At 40.8% G+C, this 18,991-nt stretch overlaps 1 protein-coding gene and 1 long non-coding RNA gene across 5 annotated transcripts in view; both read right to left on the reverse strand.

Annotated features, from left to right (window-relative positions):
* Positions 1 to 515: 515 nt before the first annotated feature.
* etf1a (eukaryotic translation termination factor 1a) lies at positions 516 to 8,811 on the reverse strand. Its single transcript, XM_049585978.1, has 11 exons — positions 8,663 to 8,811; positions 8,169 to 8,279; positions 6,686 to 6,861; positions 5,840 to 5,979; positions 5,571 to 5,709; positions 5,222 to 5,412; positions 3,700 to 3,829; positions 3,408 to 3,581; positions 3,239 to 3,303; positions 2,998 to 3,145; positions 516 to 937 (listed from the first exon to the last, which is right to left on the reverse strand). The coding sequence occupies exons 2-11, from the start codon at positions 8,252 to 8,254 to the stop codon at positions 855 to 857; spliced, it is 1,332 nt and encodes a 443-aa protein (XP_049441935.1). The 5' UTR covers positions 8,255 to 8,279; positions 8,663 to 8,811; the 3' UTR covers positions 516 to 854.
* Positions 8,812 to 16,222: 7,411 nt separating this feature from the next.
* The window catches only part of LOC125894394 (uncharacterized), a 96,074-nt gene continuing 93,305 nt past the window's right edge, over positions 16,223 to 18,991 (reverse strand). For all 4 annotated transcript variants that reach the window (XR_007450065.1, XR_007450066.1, XR_007450063.1 and 1 more), the window contains one exon: positions 16,223 to 16,485. This is a non-coding gene — a long non-coding RNA (uncharacterized LOC125894394). The remainder of the gene's footprint in view (positions 16,486 to 18,991) is intronic.

An 18,991-nucleotide genomic window follows, 5' to 3' on the forward strand; every position in this document is an offset into this window, starting at 1 on the left:
TCCTGAGGAACTAATTACACAACAGAATCCCCCAAAAGTGGTCATGCATACTTATCACTCACACAGTACTACAACAATATATATATATTCATTTAAAGTCAGAAAAGCAGAGAAAAGGTCTGCCTTTCCGGCACAGGATTGAGACCACAGCAGATGAGGAGGTAGCAATGGTTTTCAGCAGTTCAAATTTAATACTTTGTCCCCCTTTCTCTACAGAAACCCAGGTAAAAAAAATCCCCCACTCTCATAAAATACAACAGCAGCAGTTACCAGTAAAAAAATGAAATGCAAAAAAAAAAAAAAAGAAAAAAGAAGAGAGAAAGCATAAAGGGGAGAAGAGAGAGAGAGAGAGAGAGAGAGAAAGAGAGAGAAGGTAGGGACATGTTGAGGCAAGAAAGGAAAATATATTTTCTATATGTGAGGAGTGAGTCCAAAGTTCATCTTCAGACCGGGTCGGGGACAGCGAGGAATCTGGGAACTTGCTGTTGTGTTCATTCAAAATGGAGGGGAGGAGGAAAAAAAAAAAAAAGAAAATGAGTCGAGTCCAATCCAACTAGGGGAAGGAACCAGCACTCTAAGGCAGGGATTTATTCAGGAAGGGCTTTCTCCCTCTCTGGATGAAAGAAAATCTCACTCCTCTTCAGCCTGTGTGATGCTTTTTGTCATGTGTACAGATGAAATGTATGCGCAAGTTTGTGTATGCAACAGGTAAATTGGAAGGTGTGTCTGTCATATATATGGTCAACACGGTCGCACCTCTCACTTGCTGCAAGAGAGGTGGCATTTTTCTTTCCTTATTTCTTCATTCATTCCTTTGCTTTTCTTTTTTTCTCCCAATATCAGTCCCCGACTACCTAGTAGTCATCCAAATCAAAGAACTCATCGTCCTCTCCTTGGTACTCCATGCCCTGGAAATCCACCCTGTACCGCAGGATGCCTGAGGAACACAGAGGTGATAGGTTAACAAGGGTAATATGATGGCTGGCCAGCTTATGTCATGTTTGGTTAGATCGTGGCAGCATTAAAGGAAGAATTTGTATTAGGATAAGCTAATCCCTCTTAGCTATGGGAGTGGGAGTATTTGTATCTAAAAAGCATGAATTTGTGAAATCCTCTTTTTTTAAGTAGTACTTACGGAATTAAAAAAAACATCAAATTTACTTTTAGGCTAAAGAGAAACTGTACAGGGAACTAATTCATTTCTTCATAAAAAAATGTACTACCATTACATTAATTTGACGTGCCATCACCTGCTCAACATTTTAAACCCACAACGATTCCACAACTGTCCTGCTAAAATGTAATGCATCACACGTGTTCATAAAGAAGGGATTCAAAGCTTTTGGATGATCAAAGTCTCTATCATACTCATGTTTACGTGACAATAACATATCAGTATAAAAAGGCCTTACCTGTAACAGGAATCCAGGTTAATTATATTTGGAAAACTGACTTATTATGCCACTGATGTCCAATTATGAGAGTGTTTGGCAATATGAATCTCACACAGGCCTCAATTAACAGTAAGTATCGCATATTAAGGCTGCGTATAATCTTTCCACATCATATGCATTTATTTTTATCAGATGTCACAGGCTTGTACTATAGCAACACTTTCAAATGTTTTGGTGGCATCTCAGCGTGCTGCATTGCCACCTCCATCAAATACGTGGCAGTCAGCTTCATCACACCACAGTCTGTATGGTTGTAGCTACTGCAGTAGGGGTCCAATCACACATCGCAATAAATAAAAAATGCTTGCAGTGATCGAAGGATCAAATTATTTTGGTCAATACCTTAACGGTATTGAGTACCAATATCCAGCCCTACACACTGCATTACACAAACTCTCATTTGGAGGAAGTCTTTTCTGTTAAAGAAGCAAAACTATGGGACGTGTCTACCAACTGCAGTGAAAATTCAACACAATTTTAGATTTTTAATAGAGGTACTGAGTCACGGCTAAAAGAGAAACAACATTGTCAACAAAACTGTATTTTGTGGATTGATTTGTGAATGTACTTTTTCTTTTTTATCGTAAGTTAAAAAAGCCTCCTGTGGACAGGTGTTTGTTTCACTACAAACACTAAACACACTGCATTTGGTCCTTGTAGATAAATTTATGTTACAGCTCTAATGCTAGTGTGATGCCCATATCAAATAAAATGAACTAACACACACTCTTTAGGATAAACACATGTTTGAAACATCATTCAAACACTTGGAATATGAAGGATAATGTGAAACTTTACTGATCACACAGGGAATTACTAGTGCTTACCTGACTTCAAGGAAGAGGACAACAACATACAGTGCAAATACAGCTCAATAAATTGGGGTGCTTTAAATTTGTCTTCACTGTGCCTTGTTCATCATGTCTCCTGAGGAAAACTCAGAGAGGGTGGCCAAAGGACAGGAGGAAAGTGAATCAAAGAAAAAAAGAGAAGAGAACTGAACTGGGACAGTCTGTCCCCTCTACTGTATCAGAATCCATATCAAGTGGCCCAGTAACAAGTAGCGGATTTAGTTAAAGCGCAGGAGTCTGATATTTTACACTGCTGTATATGTAAACAGTTATTTCCTAATGGTCTGACATGGCGTCTTTTACGGTGAATTAGTCACAGCCCTAACCTAGTAAGTATAGGTTATAGTCTTGAGTTCATGGAGTTAAGCCCAATGATTATTATTAGCCTGTGACATTCTTGTAATCATGTAGCCCTGGCTATCAATGTCTTAATTGCAGCTGATCTCAGCATAAAATAAATGTAGGTAGAACAGCTTTCCTGAAAAGCAGCTCTTGTTTTTATTGTGACAAAAGCTGTTATGTGGCTGATAACAGAGTCTTGTTTTCCAGCACTATTCCAGGTTGCAAAGATAAATAGGGGGCAGGGAATAAAAAGGAAAACTTTTCTAAGGTACTTTTTATATTTTGTCCATGGTCAATTCAGCATGGTGAAAACCTAAAATACACAGTGGCTTAAACAACAGCATCCTCACCCCCGATGCCTCCAAAGCCCTTGACGAACTGGGATCCTTCCTGGCTCTTGTCTGTGACTATCTCCAGCGTGGCTCCAAATTTCTTGTAGTTGTTAGCAAACCACTCCAGCAATGGCATGCTCTCGATCAGCTCATGTTCCTGCCCCGTCTAGAAACACAATCAGAGTCAGGGACACGTGGCATGATGGGTAATGGGTCTAACTTAGATCACAGGGATTTGCCCTTTCTTTGCAGCGCTCACCTCCTTGTCTGTGAAGTGGGACTTGTCTTTCTCTTGCTCTGGCGTCAAGTACAAAGTCTTCTCATCTGAAAACCAAAGGACGGACATTGAAATTATAGCATCATAGCATAATATTGCATCTCAGTATGTTCCTTGTTTCTCAGCAAAGGTAGATGTGATATTTGTGTACCGTTCTCTGCTCCGTTGCTCTCGGCCCCATGTACACGTAGAATGTAGCGCATGGTGTCTAAGTTCTCGTAGACTATGAGGATCTCCACTGCTCCCATCTCCAGGGCTTTGAGTGTGTCCTCTACACCAAAACAGTACTTCCCCGTGTCCTGGCTGATCTCATCAAAGTACCGCCCTGTAGAGAGGCACAACCATTAAGAAAATCTCGACCACAACAAAAACCTTTGTTTACTTTAGCTGTCACTGGAGACGTCCAAACAAAGCTGTTCCGGTGTGTCACTAAGACATCTCACCTATGAGCTTCTTCTCCTGGATGAACTTGACATTAGAGAGGACCTCTGCTGAGAGCTCAATAGCCTGGTTGAAACCATTTTCTCCTCCATAGGAGATGTCCACCAGCTTCAAAACCTTGGCCTGTAACCTCTGTGGAAAACAAACACACATATGGGTTAAACACACTGAAGAGATACCTGCACGCAGGCACACAAGTGATATGATCAGAAGCATATCAAACTCGGCAGCTTGAGAGCTAAATCCCTGAGTCCCTAGCATGAGAGATATGGTAAAGGCTATCAAAAGAAATATGCTGACAATAATGACACATGCTGCTGGTTTTGTTTCCAGCTGTAGCAGGATATCTGTGGGGAGCAGGATATCTGTGGGAAGCTTAGTCAACAGTTACCAGTGTTAAGACTGCCTTTCCCCAGGGGTTAGTGCGCCTTAACAACTAATGCCATGACCTCCCAGTAGAGTCTGGGATCATTTTCAAACATTTTAGTTGTTCATCATGTAAATACTCCGTCCGTTATCCAATATACTATGTGCTTAATATGTTGCTCTTTACAATATTGTTCATTATTGCTTAATAATTCAAGTAAAGGTTACTAATATAACAACAGTGTATTGTGGTGTAAGTCAACCCACAGACAAGAGCAAATTGCAGATTGCACTAAATGACGCAGTGTAAATGCTGTTTCAATGAAAGAGGGTTTTAAAACAGGGTTGAGAGACATACTCTTCATTATGGTATGACAGAATACAGTATATACAAAGTTTATAAGACCTCTTAGCATTTAGAATAAACTGCTGCAAGTGAGAGAAACACAGTTAACCCACTGTATTTGCGAAGCACACAGTGAGAATTTGGCAAACAGTCCTTTACCTACAGGGTGCACAAACTATAATTCTTTGCACTAAATGAAAAGTATATTATGTTTTTATGAGGGTATTCATAATATTTATTTAGTCTATTGTATAGTAAGAGTGTGTATCTTTTTTTGTTCGTAGTAAATACTTAATTGTCATTGACTTTTATCAGAACCAGGGCGTCTACAGGTATCAGACACTTGAGTTTAATGTTTTTTAAGATGTTTTTGAAATAGTTTTAACCAAGTTTCAGACTGAACTTTCTTATTCAAGAATTGCAGTTAAGTATAAAGCTTAGTGGTATATTTACGGTCCTGCGCAGAGGTAGGTCTTATGTGGAAATACGGTTATTAATGTGAGTTAGGCTAATCTATATTTTGCCAACAGGTAAGTGCAAGTATAAAGTAAAAAGACAGCATTAGTTTCAGTGGTAGGTTTAAAGATCTGTAACTTTGAGATGTGGACTTTCATGCAGGAGAACTTGACTAATTCTAACAAAAAGAAATGAAAAATAAATGAAATACAATAAAATGTTTGTGGCAATTATGACCTCACAAATTGAAACTATCAGACTATTTAAATCCTAATACTAACAATGCTAAATTCAAGACATTTTAAGACTTTTTAAAAAGGACCTGCGGACACTCTTCAGAACAGACACACACTTACTGGGTCGAACATGTCCGACTGGCTGAGCTCGGTCTTGAAGTCAGCAGAACCAGCCAAGACCATTCCTGCCACATTAACTTTGTCGTTGGACACAAAGAGCTGGACAGCCGTCTCAGCCACCTTTCTCACATAGTTGTGTCTCTTCTCCATTCTCAGACGAGCAAAACGCAGAGCAGACTGCCCTCCTCTGCCTGTCAGAAACATACAGAATAAGAGACAGTCTTTTGAACGAATCTTTACAGGAAGAGAGACACAAATGAATGCTGGGTAATATTTAATCAATGCTCTAATGATCCATGTGGTGAAAATATCAAAAGTTCAGTGTTGTGTGAGTATTGTGGGTCAGTACCGTGCTTCTTGGGTAGGTCCACAGTGAACTTGTGCAGCACCTCTCTGGTGTTGCCCTGCAGTGTGCCAAACAGCGCCCCACTACCGTCGATCACAATAAAGCCAAACTTACTGTCGTCAGAGAGCAGGGCTGTCAATGCCTGTGTTAGGGGAGAGTGGATGGATGATGAGAATGTGTCAGACAGCAAGTGCAAAAGACACTAAGAGACATATATGTCTGTACATGAAAAATATTGTATGCAGACACGGAAACCAAGCAAAAGCTCTCACCTCGGTGTGGAACTTGTTGTCGCAGAGGTACAGGGAGGTGTTGATTGGCTTAAAAGGCTCAAAGTCGATATTGACTTTCTTCTCCTTGCCTTCCTCTGTCACAATGGTGCCACAGTACACGACCAAACCGTTGGGTGGCACTGGCAAGAGAGAAATGTCAGAGACCAAAAGATTAGACGAACATCAGGTTTTTGTACAGATAAATAAACAATGTACTGTTTCTGGAAGGGAGGCCAGCGTCATCAAGCTTTCTCAAACATGTGACTGCACATGTAAGTTTTGAAAGGTCGCACAGTACTGTGACAAAATGTCCAAAGTGTTTTCCTTGGAGTGTTTTTCTGTGATGAGGTGAAGTATGCTCTGACATTGTAACGCTGGGTAATGCACACTCTTGTCCTGTGCTTATAGTGGCCTACTTTATAATTCAAAGCTATAACCACAACACTATGTACTAGTTAAACATTGCCCTCTCATTTATTAGCTGGTTGAAAGCTGGAGGGAGGTGAATAATACACCATATACCTGCCAGTAAAATCTAAAAAAAAACCCCTACATGCTACCAAAGAAGTTGTACAATTACATTTATATGATGTCCACTTCAGTCTAGACCTACTGTAACTGACAACCTATTTGTGTTTAGAAACCTGCAGCTATTGTCAAAGCCACTGAAATAATATATTTGCATCAGTAACATCTGACTAAATGTTAATCAAACGCTAGCTCTGGCCTTTAGTGGGAACATGAGGTTATTTTTGTCAGAAGGCGCCCTGATAGCTGCCCCTGGAAAAACAAAGTCCCACATTGAAGTCAGCAGGGTTATACTTGGATTTTCACAGCAACACATACCCTTGTTGTAGAGTTTTAGTCTTTGCTGTACAGAGGTGATGGCCCCGAGCACAGAGAGCCGGTTGACTCGACTCTTAATGTTGGAAGCAGTGCCAAACTCATCAGCCAACATCTTGGCCACTCTAGATATCTGGTCCTTGGGAGGGATGATCAGTGAGATCATACTGGTGCCATTACTAGAAAGACAGAGAGCATTTAATGTCAGTGCTTACATAAACACTGGGGCATACATTCAGACAAGATGCTATAGGATGCAGTGTCTAATAACTTAACGCTGTGACAATGTGATTCATATCTATGTCAAAAGGACAACTGCGTGATAGGTGCTATAACTATAATCAACTTTGACCTGTTTATTTTATTACCTTCAAGATAACACAGCCTCTTACTCTCATCTCATTTTGTAAACACAACCTTCCCTTGCAAAATAATCACCTTGTCAAGGTCTGAGAGGTTGAGGGACAAACAGGGTGGGCTTTCAGTTACACAATATACAATATCTGCCCTTGAAGCTGAGGACTGTTTCACTTCCACTACTCCACACTCTCTCACCATTCACTGCCAGTCAAAAGACAAAGCATACCAGTACAGGCTGACACTGCACACACACACAAACACACGGGCAGGTAGCAGCAGCTGGATGAATATAGGGCAAACGGTCAACTGTGTGTGACATGGCAGGCGGTGGAGCACAGGACAGCAGATTCTGCGCAACACTAGACGGCAAGCTGTCGCAGAGCAAGCTACAAGCCAGTTTAGCAACACCCACATTTCACATGTCGTGTTTGATAATTCAAGCAGGCCACGATGGCCCTGCCGGCGAGCAACTGATTTCTATACAACTGACCATTTCGTAGCCAGTACAGTGTTAGTGTAACGCTAAGCAGCCCGTCTGCCAGACGGTAACTTAGTTGACTCTTGGGGGAATTAATGAGCTGTCATATATTCTACATGTAAAACGGCCAGGCTAACGCCATTTGACGTTGTGGAAATAGTCTAGCATATGGAAGTCCAACTGTAAGCTAGCCGGCCTTCCTCTCTCATCAACGTGCTTTCTTGTTAAAGACACCCATGGCGGCCTCTTTCCAGAGATGACGTCTGTTAGCGGTTCTCATTAGCAGCACAGCTAACATCACCGTTACAATCTTTACACCCTTTACAGGACCCGAGGCAACATGCTCCGCAATGTCACCCGTGTCACAGACTAACAAAAACTCATTTTCTTCCACATTAACTTTACGGTTCTGTCCTCCAGACAGACGAAATGCGACAGCAGTTAGCGGTTAGCAGTTAGCGAGCTAGCAGCAAAAGCTACGGTAAGCGGGGTTAGCTATGCTAAGCTAACCACTCCCAAATTCGGCCCCACTTATCCGATCTCCAGCTGTTGCGGCGGTCAACATTCACACCATCACCTAAAGCCACAAGCCCGTGTACAGGTGGGCCCCGCCGCTACATCCACTCACAGCCCAAATCGATTTCTTACCCACGGGCAGCTTCCAAACTTTTGATCAGCTTCTTGATTTTCCATATCTCCACGTTCCTGTCCGCCGCGCTGGGGTCGTCCGCCATCTTTCTGCTGTAATCGCTTCAGCACCTGAAAAGACGTGAAAATGAAGAGCAAAACATATGCGTTAAACCGGCGAGTTAAGAGATTGACCGACATTCACAGTCTTAATATGCTGGCAAAATATTTGTCCTAACCAGCTGGGATAGATACCTCTCCAACCTAGTGGCGCGGTGTCCGTTAAGGCACCTGACCAGTACTGGCAGCTGGGCTGACCGTGAGGGAAAGACCCTGCCCGGGTTGTGTCTCTCAGTACAGTGCGCGGAGAATATCAGGCCTGCAGTCTACCAGGCCCTAGAGTCCACCCTGTTCTTATCTAATACGACCTACTTTCCCCTCTGTTCGCCTAGAAACCAACTGTCAGCTTTTAAGACGTTAAGTATATTTCAGTATAAATGGAGCCGGTACGGTACCTGCCTCGGACAACGCCGCTCCGCTCCGCTATCTGTCCGCTGCGCTACGTCGAGTCGGTGGTCCGAGGAGTGACGTTGCCTTCCCGACCGGTTTCTCTCTCCTCCACACGCTGCGCGTGGTGCTAACGACGGGGCTCACATGTGGGAGGTGGTTTGAATTGTGGCGTTTACTTCCTGGAAACCACATAGAAACCAATAACAGCACGTAGCTACTACGTCAATCATAAATACCGAAACTAATATTGGACGGAAGCAAAAAACATCATTAAAGCTGGGTGGGAGTCTGTAACTGAGGATCATGGGAGTTGTAGTTAGTGCATGTGAGTCCAATACTTTAGCAAAACTAGCACATTCATTTTAACAGTTACCTTTATAAGTTGCGTTTAAGTGCTATGTGTATAAGTGTGCGTTTGTATAAATGTGGATGTATGTCTTGCATACAGTTATGATGTGGTGAATAATGTATTCATACACTCGTGTATTATGGGGTGCTGTGTACAGACTGTGGCAACAAATGTCCTCGTAATGACACAGTAAAGAATCTATCTATATATTAGAGTTAGTATTTTGAGCTAAAGACTTCCTTGTCAGTGTCATTAGTCTACTTATTATGTGTGTTTTTCATATATATTTACTGTGAAGAGTGACATCTGCTGGCCATTTTGGAAACATGTTTGCCAGATAAACTTGTTCTCAATCAGAAAAGCACATAAGCTGTGGTCAGCTTGCTCTTTCACTTTTCTTTCTTGCACATTTCCTCTGTAAAAATACATTTTCTGGATAGGATGTTTAAGCCAATTCCAATTAACATTTTTATTTAGGCTTCATGCTGCTGCAACTCTTTTAAAATCATCCTTGAATTTATAATTTATAGTTTTACCACTATGATTTTATGAACCAGTTAATCCATGTTTTAAACTGTTTTAAATGTCCTTTTATATTGAATTGCCTTGTTTCATATATATGTGAAGCACTCAGTGCTTATACTGCCCTTATTGGAAAGCACTTTGTACTGCATTTCTTGTATGAAAGATGCTATATAAATAAAGTTTATTACTATTATTTAATTGTTAAAGAACATTATTAAAATCTTAAGATTTTAGCTTCCAGAAAAATATTGAATGAAGCACTGTGATTAAATAACATAAGCGCTCCTCATCTCTTCTGCTGGGGTTTTTAGGTCCACTGTTTGACCTCGCTTTGCACCATCCTGCTGATAACTTCAGTTTTGACAAGGCAAACACCTCAGCTCTCATTGGACTTAAACACTGTCCAATGAGAGACACATTTATCCTTCAAAAAACAGCGGTGGGTAATCCGTGGGCTGAAGGATAAACTGTCTGTAGTGACTCAGTTTTCTGACATACTCAGCAGTTGATGGTCTCATGACAATTCAAGAAAAAACAATCCAGCAGAAGTTACTTTTAGATGTTATTCTTCTTAAAACTTAACTCTAACACCCACCCACCTACTCTACACCTCTATTTCTGTTGCAACAAGTGTCCTAAATGTTACACTTGTGTGTTTCCCTCAGTATATCCAGGTTAGCAGGGTTTAGCCCTCCTTTTAGCCCATGAGTCTTCAATGTGGCTTTCAAACTGCTGAGTGGGCTCTTTCAAGCCAGAGAAAGGTCAGCTGTCCAATTAGTGTGACTGGTGGTATCGTAGCCTTTAAAAAAAAAAAAAAAAAAATCTAGCTGGGTGTTTCAACCCAAGCCGCTCAGTAATCCAATTACCCTCTGTTGTTGAGGTTGATGATGCAGATGCAAATTATTGGGTGAGATGCAGGGTGAGTTATGTGTAAGCCTAAGATTGCAGTGTGAGTTAGGTTTAAGTATAGTGTGGTGCTTATTGAGGGTTATAGGTCGCTCCGCAACACAGCAATTAACTGCAGAGCCTTCTGTGGATGTGGTGGGTCATATTTAGGGAGATGTATCAGTTTGTTTTTCACTCTTAGAATATTTGGTTTTGGTTTAAACCCAGAACATCAAAAAATCTGATGTAAAAAAAAAACAATTTTCAACTAAAGGGTTTCTGTCCACATGCTACATATGTGCTGTGGTTGTAGACTTTGTCATCTTCTGATTATAAAAATTAAGACGCAAATGTGGATAGCATTTGTTGGGTATCTATGTACAAGACAGTAAGTCTGAAATATTTCCCTCTTTGATAGAGGATCTACACAGAAGCAACCTACATTCTTTCTTTGGCCTATTCACATTTACACCACTAGATGACAGCATTGCTTTAAGGACAAATTAATGTCTTCTTCAGTATCTGGTTTGTTGATGAAGGAGCACCATCTCCCTGGAGCTTCTTTTTCTTGCATTGGGACACTCAGAAGTCAGGTCTTGTTTTGTGTTTGTTGTACTAATTGTGGCATGCAGTTTGTTAGACTTTATTAGGCTGCCATATGCTGGATATTAGTCAGGGTCTTTAGTGGATTGTGATTGTTTCTATCAGAGCAAACATCTGTTTGTGCGTGAAGCAGTAAACCCAAGGATTATCTCTGTGGTATTTACCCATCTCTGGTGAACTTGTGGAGTGGGAGGAGAGTGGAGCTGCTGCTGCTGCTGCTTCTGTCTGGGTTTAACACTCACTGGATAGCTACATCATTGAGAAAAAGTGATCTAGCAGTTTGTGCAACTGACTGCTTCCAAAATTGTCCGGCACCGGTATCAGCGCCAATTCATCACCATCTGTCGACCATCAGAGCTGTGATGATCTGTCGCTTGGAAATGGATGGCGCTCGCTGTGCCGCGGATGGGAGCCGTCCTGGCCGGGGTCGCTATTCCTCATTTCACCTGGTCGTCACACATGAGCATTCAGATGAGCAGAGGAGGTTGACAGGTTGTTGAATCCTCAGCATTCCAGCTAAATAAGACATTAAATTTGTTATCATAGTGGTGAATATAATCAGCATGTATGAGGTGTTACATCAGGGATTCATTGCCTGTGGCTTAATTTTTAGATCTAAAACATTTTCACAATCCCAATTTCAAGAGCTTTGAGAGAAGTTCAAACAGACAATGAAACAATAATATTCAAAACCTGTCTGATGTTTTTCAATCAAAAGTGTAGCAGATAAATCATGATTGTCTTTTATCAAAAGAGAACTGTTTTCCCATCATCTCAACTTAATTGCCTCATTTTCTTTTTAATTCTTTCTTTGCACACAGTACAAGCAGAGGTGGGTCCAAGTCATTGTTTTTCAAGTCACAACTAAGTCTTAAGTCTTTGCACTCAAGTCCCAACTCAAGACAGGCAAGTCCACAAGTCATAATGCGCTCTTCACCAAATGTTATGCCACTTTAACATCAAAGTAGTAATATATTACATTTGTATAATCATAAATGCTTTTTACAAATTGCATTTTTTTTGTTCAAACAAGTGCAACTGGACGTAATCATAAAAAGAGTAGCACCGATATTGTAGCACATATAGATATTAACCAGTATCACAAGAGATTTTTTAAACCTGTTCTGTATTGTTGTATTTAACTCATATCCTACTGGAAAAACATCTTTAACTTTCTCCTCCCAAATTTGTCGGACATTTTCTGTAACACTACTCTTCCTTATATGTTGTTGCTTTTTTAGGTAAATTAATTGATTCGTGGCAGTTTTCTAAATAACTTTTTAGTCTCTGGACTTGTGGGAGGGTATAAACAATTGTCAAGTCATAAAGCCCAAGTCCAAGTGAAGTCACGAGTCATTGGTGTTAAAGTCCAAGTCAAGTTTCAAGTCTTTTTTTGATTTTGTCAAATCATCGAAGTTGTGACTCAAGTCTCACTTGAATCCAAGATGTATGACTCAGGTCCACAGCTCTGTCTAACAGCTATCTACCAGAATGTTCAAAAGCATATCTGATTTAATCATTTTTACTCTGTTAAATGCATTTTATTTGATCTTTTATTGAACTGCTTTTGTCTTTATGCATTGACATTCAGTCAGTTTTACGGCCTTGACTAGAAAATAACAAGATTTTTCTTTAACTGTGTCTTTTAGTATTTGCAATGACACATAAAAGAAAGCTGAAGTTATTGACACTACTTAAAGTCTTAAAACTGCACTGTATGTAACTCTGGAGAAAGATAGTTGATTGTTGAGCCTTATTCTTAGGTTGTGAAACACAATGTTTCAATGGTTGGTGGTTTGGTCCACCTACCAACCCAGAGCGTCAGTATTTGACCATCTTTCTCTAGAGTAACATTTAGCACTTTTAAAGCTGTAGGCTCTAAATTAAAATTCTTACTGAGGACAGGTACTTATTAGGTGGATCCATTTGGTGCAGCCCAATGTATTCTATTACAGTCTCAGTTTAACACCTTTAACACTTTGAAACCTGGCACAGCATTACTGTTTTTGTGCTGCTTCCAGACACCATTTGCAAGTATTTAAACCTTTGAACCATGAGCAAATTGGTGCGAAAAACAAGGTAATGAGCAACTTGGTATGAAACGCCCCACAGATTGTAAATAAAATTTAAATTAATGTTACAGAGTTATTATACTTTTTAAGCACTCTTTCCAGGTCATTTCCTCTCTTTTCTTTGTTACTAATTTTCTCGTTTTTAATTTTCTCTTTTCACCGATTTCTTGTGAATTTTTTGGCTCATCTTCTTTCATTGCTCATTGCCTTCTTCCCATGTTTTTAAACGAAGTCAAGACAATTTGCTCAGGTTTCACAGAGTTAATAGCAGAGTTTGGTTTCTGTACATCTCTTATAAACTAAAAAAATCATCTCCAAAGAATGCTGAATTTTCTTACATGAATTCATTTCTCTGAGAACACTGTATATGGCTTGTTGCGTAGTGTCTCACACCATGCACTGTATTGTATTATGGAAGATCTTTCATACCCTATGCAGGTAATGATGTCACAGTAAAAGTGACTAATAGTCTGCGTCGTAATAGTCATCAGGCCATAAGAACGCAGCACTCTGTGTGTGTGTGTATATGTGTGTGTGTTGTGTACATAGGTATTAATGTGCGAGAGTTATGGAGAGCGTGACCCAAAACAGATGCCACTGGGTTCACAGGGCTCTCTTTCCCCATCTGTGGCCATCTGCTTAAGTAGCGTTGAGCGGAGAGAAGGATGAGTGAAGGTGGGACTCTCAGGGGTATTCAAGGACACAGTCTTGCTTGTCATCACTGAGAAATGTGAGTAGGGTAAAAAGACGGAGGGGGTGAGGATGCATCCATTCAGACGCTTCCAGAGTGTTACATAATCAGGGATACAGTACATGAACACATTGACATGGAGGTTGTGAAAGAGAGGGCCAACATCCCAGACCTATAAAAGTTAGTCAAAAACAAATGACTCAAAAGACATTAAACAAAACAAAGCTCTGGTACCTGTGTCCCTGTGACCCTGCTGTCATTGACATGTTAACGCTTTGATGCTTCCCGTCTTATGACAACCCCATTCGCCCCTCAGTGTGTGCAGCGCAGCGCTCGACACACACGAGGAAACCTTTGAACTCCTCAGAGGGAATTAAGCAGCACTTATTCTCTGCTGACTAGCAAATCTGTGACTCAGTGTGTCTCTCAAGCCTTTCTCTGTCCTCCCCAGTGAAAAAGAGGATCATAATCGTCAGCACTTCAATAGCTTGCTTATGACTTAAACCAATCTTCTTAGCACGTGCTGTATGGCTACGTGAATGTACAACTGTGTGTCTGCCAGCCATCTGCTGCACCACTGTGAGGTTTTGGTTCTGGGACAAGTGCAAAGATTGGGAATTGCAGCAGCAGGGGTGTTTTGGGTGCGAGTATGTTTTTCTTTGGCAAATCTCAGAGTTGACATTCTTGTCACATCCCTGGCTCTCTTACTGCTCTCCAAAGAGGCAGAAGGAGATTTACGGATCTGCGTCCTAATATTAAGTGGATTAATCAGGAATGGAGAGTCGAGGTTGTCATAAATATAAATGAGGTCTTTTGAGGCATAGGGCGAGACACGCTTCATGTCCACACAGTGTAGGCTATTAGGAGTTTATCAGCGCAGTGGATTAAGACCAATAACCTCAATTTAGAGGCCAAGACACACAGTCAATCTTAATGATGCATTGGAAAGGGGTTAAACCCAAAGGTAATATGGACCAGCAGGCTTGCCTACACCACTCACTGACCCAAGGCATAATCCAATTGTCTTTCACGCCTCAGGAAGCGAGGAGTTCAGTGTATTTTGCAGTGAAAGTTAGCTTTTTATAACATTTTTTCTTGCCTCGTTTTCTGCTACTGTAACGCAGACTAGTAAATATGAAAATAAAAGCAGAATTACTGGAGTAAACAATGCGCTGCCTGTCAATGTTAGCCTGGAGGATAGTGCTGTGTTGCAGCCAACACATCCAGTTGATAAAGCCTGGATGCCACCCATCGCTCCCCAAGGAGAGATTACCAGATGCTCCCATCAATCTTACATCTTTCCCAGGGCTTGATGGTATATCCTCTTTGCCAGCAAACTATATTGGAGAGACAGAGTGAATGTACACATTTGTACATGCAGAAAAACATAATTTGTGGATGCAAAAAACTACCAAATGCAGCTGTTCTGGAACATCTGTTCCCTCAATGCCTGCCACACACATAAACGCTGCAGTTCATCTGATGGCTACGTTCCTTTGCCTCTTGGCGCAATTAACACAGAAGAAAAATGAAGAGGATCATGTAAGTTGTACTGAATTACTACAAATTAGTTTGGTGCTATTTTCAGATTAATCTATACCGTTTACTGTGTTAGTATCTCTGCACCAGCTTCGCTGCAGGTCTTGGCTGTCACTCCCTGAGAAAATCAAGTTTTCATACTAGTGAATCTAGTGCATGCAGTAATCCACACCATCGCTCATGCAGCGCAGCTTTAAACCAGTCTGAAATCATTATATCAGAGCCACCACCATGAAAACCTCACCGATAGACTGATAGGGAGAGGACGATGGGAAGAGGGGATGAAACAGGGGAGAAAGATGGTGGAAAATTGATTTTCTTCGAGCTGCATTAATCAAATTGACTACAGAAAGGGCATTATCAGTACAATGGATTTAATACAGCATATTAAATGAAGACAAAGGCGTGTCTGCTGAGGCGAGCTCACTTTGAGTGATGATGATTGGAATGATCAAACGTCGATGACATTTCGATGACATGCATACATCTCAGAGTGGAATTATTTGTAAAAAACTCCTCTCCATACATTACTCACACTCACACTCACCCAATAGTGTACATGAATAATTTTGTGGGTAATATTCTGAAATCATTTTTAAGCTGCAGCTGTGTTTTTGTGGGAATGTGCTCAAGTCAACGTATGCAACTGAAGTACGTGTGTGTGTGTGTGTGTGTGTGCAAGTCTGCTCTGGCGCATGCAAAAGTGTCAGCTGTACAGTGTGTGTGTGTGTGTGTGTGTGTGTGTGTCTGCTGCTGGCACATGCAGTCGTCCGTCGCTGAAATGAGGACACTGAACAGACAGCATGGGACAGAGAGACTCAAATTTATTCATTGTGGAACACTGTGGAACAGTCACAGTAAAACCAAAACGTTTTCAGCTCATAATACGACCATTTCATCTGAATTTTAAAGCTGTTGCCTGGAAAACATATTCACAAAGCTTGCATGAAGAACGACAGAGATTTCTTTTTACAAGGGGAAAATGAAACATTAAAATAGGTAAACATTTGCAAAAGTGCTGATTTAGTACCGTATTTGTAATTCTTTTTGTGTATTATTGTGAGTGTTCACATTTGTGTGAGCTTACAGCCCCGGGCAGCAGCACCTCATGGCACCAGGGTACGACAACAGCCAGACAGGATATGGTGCCTCACCGACGACATCCTGAAAGGGAAACAGGGAAGACCACTCTGTAAATCTCAGAGATGATTAAATGGAATATAACAGCGAGAGAGGGGGTTATACTCATTTGCTATATTTGCCTTAATGAATCAATATCTCACATTAAAAACACAAAGAGAAACTGATGGATCTGAAGCAGAGAAAAAGGAGTGCCTTGTACTAGAAGTCAGTGAGCCCTGTGTCAAAGTGAAGATTTAGTGAAGCAGAAGTAGAAAGCTCCACAAGAGGGAGACAAAAGCACCACAGAGTTAAGAATAGGAGGGGCGTAAAATAGAGAGGTGGGCAGTTAATTTATTGTAAACAAGCTACATGACTGATATGAAAATTATGTAGGAGAACCTTAATTCTGATCGATTGACAGAAGGGTTGAGAGCAACCCTGCCGAGTGACAATTAGATTTCGTTATATTCTAGGTTTACCAACACTAATGGCTACTACTGTAAAATTTAAATGCAGGCAATATTGTTGCCATTAGCCAATTAATTTATGACAGGTACAAATTATTTATGATTTATGTGTAATTTGTGTTGCAGGCTACTGGAATAATTTTATTAAACAAGCACTGTTTCCCTGCTTGAGTAGGGAATGCATTTATATAGCACTGTTAAGCAAAGCACTTTCCAATTTGGTAGCACAAACCTTGAATAGTTCAAACTCAAGCTGTTTGGGGTTCATTGTCATGCTCAAGGACACTTAAACACATGGTCAGGAGAAACCAGGGACTGAACAACCAGCCCTGTGATAAGTGGTCGATGTGCTGAGCCACAGCTGAGGAGTTCAAACAAAATATTTCAGTATGTTTTCAGTCTGTTACCAGTGATGAGATACTCATCCAAATACATTTGCTATCAGCAGACACATGTTCATAGTTGTAGCTACACTGGCAACCAGGTCTCACCCCCAATGTGTCAAATACTGATGCTTGGTCAGTGGCCTGTCAGCATTAGACACCAACACACAGAGCCACCCTGTAGTGGTAGTATAAGATGACACTTGCGGTGGCATTTGTCGACACTTCAGGCAACTACAGTAGTAAAGAGCAAGAAAGTACCACAAAGGCGGGTAGGAGGGGAGGTGGATGTGTCAAACAAACTCTGGACCTTTTAACCACTGTGATTTCTCTTGCCTAAATCTAACCAATCCAAGCAACAAAGGCCACAAGTACTAGCCAATCATAGGGAGAGTAAGGCGGGTCTTGCCTTTGAAACGCAAATTTCCTCATCCGGGAGCCCACTGTTTGTGTCCAGTGTGAAACCAAAAGTCAGTAGAGTCATTTTAATAATGACGTAGTTTGCTAGCATGTTTAGCTGACTATGCTAATGATGTGTGTCACATGATATTGTAATATGTTAGTCAAAAGAGTACTTATTTTAAGTCAAACTATGAAAACCTAACCATATGTTGCTACTGCCTAAACCTCACCAAATTCGTTTGATGCCTAAACCTAAGGTAGTAAACCTGAAAACAATATGTTCTCAGTTTATTTTGAAATAGATGTACTGCCTCACGGTTGTGTACCTCCGCGAGCCAGTCAAGTTAAGGCTACAGACTCATATGTAGCCATGGCAGTAGACAATGCTTCAAATATGGATGTTGCTGCAAAGAGGCTACAAATTCTAAAACATGGCTGCCTCAGACACATCTTCATCCCAGCAGCACAGAAGATCTGTACAATTAGCAAAGTTTCAAGATTAGTGCCACCATATCAACATCCCACCAAATGTCTCCCCTTCTGTTCCTGAGTTATGACACTGAATAATGATCAGAAAAGTATCTTGAAACCTAACACCTTATTTATAGCATTCTAATAATTTTTAACGACTATATGAACTCAAATATTTATGAATATATGACAGGCACATACAAAAAACCCATCTCAACTAAACATGTCTCTGAGACAGTTAAAACAGTGAACTTCCCAACACACTGCTAAAGATAGCAATTTACATCCTGCAGTGTTTTTTTTTACAGCTGGATCTTGTAAGATATGTTGGTTAGATATGATTGAACCCACTGAGACAAATGTGAAAATGTGATTATGATTCTGTTAGCAGACTCCAGATAGAGACTTCAACTTGCTCAGTTAAACTCAGAGGCAACAAGCATCAGACTTCTTCAAACAAGCCTTGTTACTGTTTCAGATTTGTCTCTGACACACTGGTGCAGTTTTTGTGCCTCTATTTGCGAAGCTGACAGATAAACTCTGTTTGTTGTTTACCCTTTAGGTCCCTGTAAATACTGCTGTTTTTCAAAGAGGTCAAATTTGGTGGCAGACTGTGTTGTTTTTAAGGATTTCAGCCTGAACATAAATTGGGGGGAAAAGCTAGTGTTCCACTGGATTCTGTTCTTTTTTTTAACAACTGAATGAAGGTAGCAGCGGTGCACTGCTCTACATGTCGTGCAATCAGCATTGTGATATTTCTGTCAAGACATCCCCTCTGAGCTTTGGAGAAAAAGAAATAAGCCATATCACTGTGATGGCAGCGAT

The sequence above is a fragment of the Epinephelus fuscoguttatus genome, linkage group LG9 (genome assembly GCF_011397635.1).
Source record: "Epinephelus fuscoguttatus linkage group LG9, E.fuscoguttatus.final_Chr_v1".
Lineage (NCBI taxonomy): Eukaryota > Metazoa > Chordata > Actinopteri > Perciformes > Serranidae > Epinephelus > Epinephelus fuscoguttatus.

Excerpts from the sequence above, each read along its gene's own strand:
- etf1a (XM_049585978.1), bottom strand. The coding sequence starts at position 8,254 with ATGGCGGACGACCCCAGCGCGGCGGACAGGAACGTGGAGATATGGAAA. Across the intron at positions 6,862-8,168 it reads AGTTTGGAAGCTGCCCGTGG|TAATGGCACCAGTATGATCT; the intron begins GTAAGAAATCGA and ends CTGTCTTTCTAG. Across the intron at positions 938-2,997 it reads GGGCTTTGGAGGCATCGGGG|GCATCCTGCGGTACAGGGTG; the intron begins GTGAGGATGCTG and ends TGTGTTCCTCAG.